Below are 9,973 nucleotides of genomic sequence, written 5' to 3'. Positions count from 1 at the left end.
ATGTTTGAGGATGGTGTCTTGTAAAGTATGAAGGATTACTTGAGGTATAAGTGAACGTACTCCCCAAAACACATGTCACATGTCTGGGAAAAAACTATTATATGGGGGGAAAATTCTGCATTTAAATCTAACCCTTAACTACAATCTAAAATTTAGAATCTTTATTTTCTGAAAAATGTAAGTCTAAAATAAGCAGCTAAAATGTGTCAGCTGCCGTTAAATAATTTGAATCGTGTCACTCTCCTTTTATCTTCCTCCTGAACCTCCTGCAGCAGAGAACCTTAAAGAACAGGACTGTAGCCCAGACGAGGGCTCCGATGACGGCCATGATGAAAACAGCCACATCCAGGCAGAAGTAGGAGTACCAGGGCAGACTAAAACCTGCCGGCTGCAGATGGGCTGCTCCTTTGTTCCTAATGACGTACTCAATCCAAAAGATGGCGGTGTCCATTGGAGACACTGGCCGGTCGTGGTGTAGCAGGGAGAGATGCTGGATTCTGTTTAGGTACGTGGGGGTCTCCAGGACGTCCTTTAGAGCCTCGAGGAAGTTTTCTTTGGTGAGTGAATTGACCTCCACCACCCGCGCTGCCCCGCGCACCCTCAGCCGGAGTAGGTTGTCGAACTGGTCAAAGAGGAGCGGCAGGCCCACGACAGGAACACCGTGGCAGATGGCCTCATACATGCCGTTGGTGCCTCCGTGGGCCACAAAGGCACGAGTCTTGGGGTGTCCCAGGAGATCTTTCTGAGGCAGCCACTTCATTAGCCGGGTGTTGTTGCCCAGCGATGACGGCTTTTCTCCCGCGAACTTCCACACCACCTTCTGCGGGAGTTGAGCAAAAGCAGCAGCTATGGCCTCAGTGACTTCGCGAGGCAGGACTGACACATAGGAGCCTAGTGACATAACCACCACTCCGTGCTCTCCAGAACTCTGCATGAAGGCCTCCAGCTCTGCAGAGAGGGGTCTGGCCTTTTTGCACTGGAACCCACCTATGTAGACCACATTGGGCATCGTGGGTCGAGGGAACTCGAAGACAAAATCCGCCCTCAACAGCCAGATATCAGCGGCACGCTGCAACGACAGCAAGTCAGTCCCAGGGGGGAAGTGCCGCTGGAACAGATCGGAGTAGTGAGGGTTAATAATGAAGTGCTGTTCAACAACACTGTAGAGATAATGCAACATATTCTTGGTCCTTTCCTGAAAGTCCATCTTATCATGGAGTTCACTTCCTGACACAGGCACGTAGGAGACAGGAGAGGGAGCCAGGATGAGGTGACCCTCCCCGCTATTGATCCAGCGCACATTGAAAACCATCGGTAGCTTGAGGTAACTACCCAGAAGAACTCCTAAAGGCAGAGCAGGGTCCGTCAACATCAAGTCAAACTCGGCATCCTGCAGCTTCTTAATGAAAACAGGGTCATCCAACATTAAAGCAGCTGCTCTGGCAAGGAACTTATGGCCAGTTGCCAACATAGAAGTGAGCAATTTCTGCTGGTATAAGGTCCGTATAAAACTTTGCGACCTGCGGCATTCCATGACATCTTGTAGCATTTTATTTGCAAAGTCCTTGTCTGACTCGTCCTCTATCATAATCACGTCAATAGATGTATAAATAGAAGAGTTACTGGGAATGAACCAGCTCTTGGCGGAGCGCAGCACGGTGATGTTGTGGCCTCTGGAGTGCAGCTCTTGGAGGATCACCTCCATGTTGATCCAGTGGCTGCCATCAACGGGTAATACCAGAATCCTGCTGCCAGTGATGGGATTTAGCAGCAGGAGGCAGAGCCATGACAGGAATATTGGGATTGTGCCGGACATGTCCTCTGAGAAACAACAGATAAAACACAATGTTAGAATGTTTTCTAGTCTGTCTGAAGCTTTGCTGTGTACGATGGAGTATAAGGGCCATACTGAAGGAAAAAACAACTTTGTACACAATGTTGTAATATTACAAGAGTAAAGTCGCAATACTACGAGAATAAGGTCATATTATTACTAGAATAAAATCCGAATTTTACCACAAAATGTATGTAAAGTTTATTTCTGTAATACTACACCTTTTTTTTGGTCAAATTTCGACTTTATTCTCAATATCTCATAATTATTATATCTTTAAAGTGGCCCTTATACGCTGCTGTACTTTTGTGTAACACTATCAACAATAGTTTGAGGTTAAGTCATAGATCAGAGAGGATGCAAGCAAAGTGCTTAACTGGGATGTGGAAATGTCCAAAAAAGGGAGGGCTTCGAGCATGAAGAGGTTCCTGACTGAGTCACAGAATTGCAAAGCGAGTCTTCACATGCTTTCATCAGCAGAGGAGATCGTGGGGGAAATCTCTCGTGTTGTGTGTGTGTGTGTGTGTGTGAGCCACCTAAATGGAACGTTAGTTGAGAAAAGGGAACTGACGTAACAGCCTTACTTCCACCAACGCTGGACAAAAACCTCCATCAGAGGAGTTCACAGCGAGAGGAGAAATCCTTGTTTACTGTCGGTTTCTGACCAGCTGACATGCTGCACACACACACACACACACACACACACTAAAAATGTCACATCGTGCCATCCCTACTGCAATGAGCATGAGATGACAGGCGGTGGTGTCACAGCATGATTTTGCCTCTGCTGGGTCGTCACTGTGAGTTCTCCAACATCTCTCCTGTTACTCGACATGTCTGCTCACGTGCATTTCAAGACCATAACCACTGCTCATTCAGTTCAGGATCACAGCAAATCAAAAAGGAAAAAAAATGACTAGTTATGTTTTGACACCTGTATCATCACACAGTGTAAGTGTATATCAAAGCTACTGTAAATGATATGTTAAGGATCAGATGCCTCACCTGGTTCTTTTTGTGTCCCAATCCAGAAGTTTGGCTCAAACACCAGGTCCAGAGGGAGCCAGGTTATTCTGTGGTCTGTTTCCCCATAGTTTAACTTTGACACATATACCTGCAGCAAGGCCAAAGTCCAGTATGTGGATTACCTGTAGTTCACACAGGTCCAGAGAGTATCACTGGTATAGGTTAGAATCTTTGTGTGCGTACCGGATATCGAAAAAGGTTTTGTCAATGGAGGAAGCCAACATTTTGAATTTGTAGAAATTCTGTCAATTTGTTTCATGTTTTCGGGTCCACACATACGTTGCTGTTGTGCGTGTGATGGTGAAAAGTTACCCCTCAGTTCAACCCCTCAACTGCTGCCAGTTTTTTATTTTGTCAGTTTTTCATTTTTCTTGCATGTTCCCCTTTGGGTGCTCTCATGCACAACCCTCAACCCCCGTGCACAGGGCTTCCTGAGCCGGTGGGGGTGTGCAAATCCAAACGGAGTCACATTCATGGAGTGTGAGACGGGAGTGGCGGGGGAACGAGGGAAGGAGGAAGCGGCGAGGTCACGCAGCGGAGGGAAAATGAAGTGAGCAGTGGTGATTACAATAACAGCACGGGGTAGAGTCATATCAGTGGACTGCACCCTTCCCCTCTCCCCTCATGCCTCTGTGGACTCACATAAACCTGACTGTTGGGTTCAAACGTGACACGAGCATGTTCACCACAGTCTTACTTTTGCACCAAAATTAGCAGGTAACCGCAGGTTTTTTGAAGTAAACCTGCTACGAAAATGCAAGTTGCGTTTTTGTACCATGTGAACGTGTAACGCTATGCATCATAAAAAAAAAGTACAGATATTTGCTCATATATGTGAAGTAAAAGTGTTACAGGAAACCTCCTTTAACACAGTTTTATACTGAGTCAGGTCCAGAGCTGGCCATGTTTTTTCTTATATTTCACATTGTCTTTTCTGCTAAAAAGAAATGAAGATGAAGTAAAAAGTACTTTGTTGAGTCCCACCACTCATCACCTGCTCCTGCAGCCGGATGTGTCCCTCACCCCTCCAGTATTTCGACTCAGTCTTTTTCTCTCGTCTCTGTCACTTCGTCTGTTAACTTGAGTCGTGTTGGGTCCAGTGTTGGTCCTGCTCACTGCTTCTCTTGTTCCTGAGTTTTTGTGTGTTTGCTGTTTGAGGTTTAGTTTTGGACTCTCTATCTTAATGCAGTTAATGGACTTGGTTTGTCCTCACCTCTCCCAAACGAAACACCAATCACTCCCACACACAGATTGTGCTCTTAAAATGCATACACCCTTCAACTTTTCAAAAACTAATTCTAAGTGTGAACCTTTTATTAACTCCAATAAGAAACATGTATATTAAATAGTTATTACCAAAAATCGTTTTTTACAACTTTAATTAATTTTATTAAAGGTGAACATTTTCTTGAAACTCTTACACAAGTGGACAGGGAACTGATTAACCCTGCTATCAGTCTGTACCTTTCAATCATGTTAATTATACACTGGACTGTGTGCTGACAGGTTAGCTGTTCTGAACATAACCTTCCAGGTCAGGACCCACTGACGAAGAGCTGAGATCATTGGCTGAGAGCTGATAACTCATAACATATTGATGTTCGCTGGCTGGGCACAGAAGACAGTCACCAACAGTCCACTTTTATCTCCCCACTGTAGATGCACATGAAATGCAAAGAAAGTAATACCTATGAAAAAGATTATTTTTCTAAACCAATGGTTCTCATCCAGGCTCCCACTGGGGTCACAAAATCCGTTTTGGGGGTTGCCAAATGGTTGTGAAGAAACAAAGAATATGAGTGAGATCAAATATTTAAAATAAAAGACATATTTTAGACTTGGAATTGTTTTTACATTAAAGTATCCATACCAGTGACATCAAAGTCTGTTTGCACATGAGCTACTGCTTGGACAAATAGAAAGCAAACATCACAGAAATCCTCCTCCTCATGATTCATCGGGCTCTTTAAATAAGAAAACACAATTAAGCACAAATTAAATCATAAGTTTAAGGGTCATGACCTGAACAGGTTAACTGATCCAAACTCGCCTGGATTATGGAGCAGTTGTGCACATGGAAACAGCACATTGACACAGGTGAGAGGCCTGATGGGACACATAACCTCTGGAGGGTGATCCCCAGTATATCCACCAGGGGGAGACAGAAATACTCAGAGGAGGTGTAACAGACAAAGCAGCTATACCCCACAGCCCTGATGGGTTTGCAATAATTTATCAGGGGATTGTTTAAAATATTCTTGGACAATTTATAAAACATTTCAGATTTGAGCTTGAAACATTCAAAATGAAGACGTTTGTCCAGATGTGAAGGAAAACAACAGCCCAGGATTCGGGTGAAGTGCATCTGAAAGCTTGATGCTGCAGCTAAACAAGGTTGTTGGCCTTTACTACATCAGTGTTAAAAATATAGATATTGACTTATGGCAGCCTGACGTCTCCAGTGAATATTGATATATCACTGGAGAAGTCAGTGATGTATCAATATCACATTTATGATGCTCTGGCAACACGGCAAACAAGCAGGAGATATAATGAAATTATATGAACACAAATACCAGGCTGCCGGTTGTTGATGAACACATGTGTTGCCATGGCGATCACTCAAATAAGGAAGTCGTGAAAAAGTAAACACCTTTCATAATTTTTCTCGTGGGACACTTTCGGCATTCATTGCACCTTTCTTCAAAGTTGACCCGAAGCCCAAATATCTGAGCAAAGCTCCCGAGACGCTCGCCGGTTCCAAACTTTTCCTTCCTACAATTGTTCCTTGCTGTGATATGGCTCATTTGAATCCACATCACAGCGTTCACACCATTTACTCACATACCTGCCTTGTTCTGTCACTTGGTGACAGTTGTTTACTATCCATCAAAACACGTCCCTGCAGGAATTTCACACGAACCTGAAGTTTGTGGGAATATAAACTGAGTCTGGGAGCTTCACATGCACACTAGAAAATCAAGCCCAGCAGTGTTCAAATATGCTTCAGTGTCTTCTGGTTCAGAGTTTAGAGTTGAGTTTGGTAAATAGTCACCTGGTGTTGAAACGTATTTGTCGCAACTGGTTTTGATCACATGGAGGAGAATTTGGCATTTAATGCTTAATGCTGGTGTGTGTAGGATGTAGGAGGATCGATAGGGATAAATGGAATATGATATCCATGATTATGTTTTTTATTAGCTTATAATCCCCTGAAACTAAGAATCCTTCTGTTTTTATTGTTTAGAATGAGCTCCTTATTAGGGCTGTCACCTTTTATTTGAAACTCCAACGTTCATTCAAACGTGGGAGGAAAAGTTCTTATTCGACCTGTGATTACCTGTTTTAATTCAAAATCTACAGTCGAGAAGGACATCAGACCGTCTGAAGTAGTTTCTCGCCTGTTTCAATAGAGGGCGATAACTCTCAGCTTGACCTGCTTGACCTCTCAGGAGAGTAGGTCATTATTGTTACGTTGTTTTGCTATGAAAATGGAGGACGTTAGCAATCAACATCTTCCTGAGCGGACAATCACCACACCAGAGCGTCTTAGAAGCAGCGTGTGGAAGTACTTTGGGTGAAAATCACAGTTTATTCCCTTTGTACCATGCAACGGCCTCAAATGGGGGCTCACCTGTTACACACCAACGTCACACATATAGAACAGCAAACCATGTTTTAAATAGAAAAAAAAAATATATGACTGGAGAAAGATGCAAAGCAATTAAAACAGAAGGGAAAAACAGCCAGTTAAAAATTGTAATTGTAGTCTGTCAGTGGATTGTCGGACAGGCCAAAAACCTGCTTATCTCATTGTCATTCCAGTAAGTGACGAATCCTCTCGTGTGCTGATCTTGAATCAGCTGCTCAGTGACATTCCACAGAAGCAGACGTGCCGAGAAACAGATCAGAACGCGGTTGATTCAAGTGGCCCGCTCTCCTCCCCGGGCCCTGGCGATGAAGAGAAGTCCGTGAAGATGGCGATGATGTTTGCTTTACCAGTGATTAAAAAAGGAGAATCAGGATGACATGTTGACGAATGTGATGGGGTTGGTCCTCATCTTGATTTCTCTCGCTATCTGACACCAGCTGCAGGGCCCGCAGCAGCAGGCGAACAGGCAGTCCCTGCAGATTGTGCCCTGTGAGGATGGAGACACGATAAGAGGAGCGATGGGATATGACGTGTAAAACATGCAGCAGCTGTGGCATAAAACCGATGCAGCCAAGATAGTTCCGTGTCAACAATTACTTAACAAGGCTTACATTTAACATCATGCATTCATCATTGTTAATCTATCTACCTACTAATTCCACAAACGTCTGTCTGTCTGTATCTGGAGATCTCGAGAACCGTTCATCGTGTATGCTTCACACATGGCATTTATATTGTTAAGGGCCCAGGGAGGTGCAGTGTCGAGTTTGCAATGCATTAAAGAGGAATAAAATCTGAATCACGAGGCGACCAGCAGCACTGTGTAGCACTGTGACTTCAGTCTGTGGACCGTTGATCATGTCTTTGGATAAATAAAGTAATGGGTAATTGGGTCAAACTGAACAATAAATTGCTGCCGGAGTATTTTCTTATTTTGATTTCACCTTACCGGACCGACACAGACATTCTGGAGTGTAGCAGGTGCTGATCTCCGTCATGGCAGCAACATTCATAGAACCTGTTTGGTATTTTGCCTTCGAAGTTAAAGCACTATGTTGGTTTTGTTGCAGTAAATCTTTATATTGGGCTGAATTACAGAGCTTTTATTTTGAAAAGTTTTGAACAGGGGTCTGAAGATTGTGTCAATAGCTTTTCAGACCGCTGAATGTATGAAAAAATAGCAGCAGTTCAGTAAATCATTTCAACTTATATATAATAAATCAAAATCATTTTCATTTTATGAACAACAATGATTAGATAAAGATAAATGCAGATAAACCAGGTAGGATGAACACAAAGTTTGTCTATCTTCACTCTGCACTATAGACTGTTTTTAAAAGCTCTGCACACAACGTCCAGCACACAAACAATAAAAAGTGACAGTGTAATGTGGAACTGTTTGAGGAGGACTCACTAATGATCAGGAATAATTCTGATGTAACTCCAGAGCATCAACACAGCACAAGAGGACAGCCCATTACAAACAATGCACTAGTCTTAACGAGACATCTGGATACTGTTTTGTACAACAGACTGTTACAATCAGGTTTAAGAGTCATCAGAGATCAGATAAAGAGTGACGGCGACACTGACTTTTATGCTGGTGAACATTTTCCCCCTAAGTATCAAAGCGGTTGTGAATTCTGGTTACCTCGATGCCATATTTCTGGCGTACTGACACCCTGAGGGCTGTGGACATAGGCGGGATGATTCCGAAAGCGTCCAGCAGGGGCAAGCACACACACTCCCCGGCCTCGTATGATGTCTTACAGGTGAAGCAGGGAAGGCACCAAAAGGCCAAGCAACCTGGAAAAAAAACCCATGCAAATCACATCAGGAAAAGGATACGAGACAGATTTGTATGTGGCAACACCCATTGATGTCCAATCTGTTGGCATTCTCAAACCCAGATCAGCGTGCACGATCTGCACGCTTTCAAGCTCATGCACAAGGAACATGTGGACAAAACATTGCACCAGCTATCTCTCCTTATCACTCGCTAGATGTGCGCCACGCCAGATCGCATCTGCACGAGAGCACTCACACTGGGGCAGGTCTTCAAAGCAGTCGCAGATGCTGGAGGTCCATTGGCTGGATGAAGAGGTCGTGATGAAGGGCCGGGGTTGGGTAAACACCATCTTCCCAGACATGGCTCTAGCTTCTGAAGAAAACAGTCACTGTGAAGATAACTTTACAATCCGATTTTAAACCCCGACAAAGGCTTTTTTCTCGGCTAAATACTAATATTTGTTGAATTTCGAAAAAAGCTGTTTGATCACTGTCTATGGAAATCTAGCTGTTCATGTAGAGATTCATTAAAAATGGCAAAAAGTATGACATACTCAAAATGTTCTTTTGTGGGTTTGCATAATTTTCGTCTAGATCTTCAAACCCACTGGATTATTTCAAACGTGAATGGTCACTCAAGTGTCTTTGTTTCTGAAAAGCAGACTTGGTTTCCTCTGACTGCTGCAGAAACAAGTTATTTGAGGCAGAAAAGGCACCAGAATGGACTCAGTTCTATTGTTTAATTCATTCACTCAACTTTTATTTGCCTCAGAAATATATGGAGGCAGAGACCTCATTTATGACATGGCCGATGCAGAAAATGAATTAAACATTCCAGGACACCAAGAAAACACAAAGAGTAAACAGTAAAAGCAAAACATGAAAGCCGTAGGAATAAATAAAAGTATACGCAATTTTACTTAAAGCAAAAAAAATCTATTAAAACCGATGAATCAACTAAAACAGGAACAGCTGGAGGTAAAATAAAGTGAGATTCAGAACTCAATTGCCAATGAAATTTTTTCTCTCTTTCTCTTTTTCTGAAATGGAATAAAATGCAGAACAACATCTCCAAGAAATGCTGACTTGGTGGTTCCTAGAAACGGTCTTGAGAAAAGATTTGGTCTACTTCTGTTTTCTTTGAAAGGGTTTCATAAATCCGCAGGTTGCAGAATTTCCATGACAGCTGTGTATTGCAATTCTTCACCTCAAGTTACAGCATACTTAGTCTGTTGCAAAACCATTGAAAAAACAATTTGAGCCATCAAGTGTTTCTTGAATACCAACTCTAAAAATTAAATATTAAAATAACAAATTGCTCAGTTAGCGGATTGTCCTACCTTACTGTCTGTCCAATTGGAGCGAGAAGAGACTTTGGGGACAAATCCCAGATGTTTACGACTGGGGAATTTGAAGGGCACTGTGGCGTCTTATAAACCCGCCGAGATGTGGTGATCGTGACAGGGACAACGCAAGCGTGCATGTCCCCGACTGGTCCGTCCTGTCCGACGGGCGTCAGAGCCTTTTGACAGTCAGACGTCGGGACTATCTGGCCGTCACGCATCTGGTAAAAGCTCAGACGTCATTGTACCACAAAATGACCTCATTATTTAAAGTGCAAGTCAGTTCTCAGATAGAGGAATGATAAGAAGAAAAGAGAATGTCCTCCCTGG

At 43.3% G+C, this 9,973-nt stretch overlaps 2 protein-coding genes across 3 annotated transcripts; both read right to left on the bottom strand.

Moving 5' to 3' along the window:
- Positions 1–235: 235 nt before the first annotated feature.
- ugt5g1 (UDP glucuronosyltransferase 5 family, polypeptide G1) lies at positions 236–1,816 on the bottom strand. The gene has a single exon (XM_035149702.1). It carries the CDS (start codon positions 1,814–1,816, stop codon positions 236–238), a length of 1,581 nt encoding a protein of 526 aa, XP_035005593.1.
- A 2,406-nt stretch (positions 1,817–4,222) lies between these two features.
- On the bottom strand, positions 4,223–9,794 carry LOC118103041 (cornifelin homolog A-like). 2 transcript variants are annotated; one of them, XM_035149705.2, is made up of 4 exons: positions 9,641–9,794; positions 8,557–8,673; positions 8,164–8,318; positions 4,223–6,999 (listed from the first exon to the last, which is right to left on the bottom strand). In XM_035149705.2, exons 2-4 carry the CDS (start codon positions 8,660–8,662, stop codon positions 6,880–6,882), a joined length of 381 nt encoding a protein of 126 aa, XP_035005596.1. In that variant the 5' UTR covers positions 8,663–8,673; positions 9,641–9,794; the 3' UTR covers positions 4,223–6,879. The 2 variants fall into 2 exon arrangements, with proteins under 2 accessions (XP_035005596.1, XP_035005597.1); XM_035149706.2 differs by having other exon boundaries at positions 8,557–8,670; positions 9,641–9,748.
- Positions 9,795–9,973: the final 179 nt, after the last annotated feature.

This window comes from Hippoglossus stenolepis, chromosome 23, assembly GCF_022539355.2.
Source record: "Hippoglossus stenolepis isolate QCI-W04-F060 chromosome 23, HSTE1.2, whole genome shotgun sequence".
Lineage (NCBI taxonomy): Eukaryota > Metazoa > Chordata > Actinopteri > Pleuronectiformes > Pleuronectidae > Hippoglossus > Hippoglossus stenolepis.
Note: the sequence above shows the minus strand (reverse complement) of the source record. Positions and strands in the feature narration are given on the sequence as shown.

Coding starts and splice junctions, on each gene's coding strand:
- LOC118103041 (XM_035149705.2), bottom strand. CDS start 8,662: ATGTCTGGGAAGATGGTGTTTACCCAACCCCGGCCCTTCATCACGACC. Junction 8,319..8,556: donor CTTTGAAGACCTGCCCCAGT/GTGAGTGCTCTC, acceptor TTTTTTTTCCAG/GTTGCTTGGCCTTTTGGTGC. Junction 7,000..8,163: donor GCCAGAAATATGGCATCGAG/GTAACCAGAATT, acceptor CCATCCTCACAG/GGCACAATCTGCAGGGACTG.
- ugt5g1 (XM_035149702.1), bottom strand. CDS start 1,816: ATGTCCGGCACAATCCCAATATTCCTGTCATGGCTCTGCCTCCTGCTG.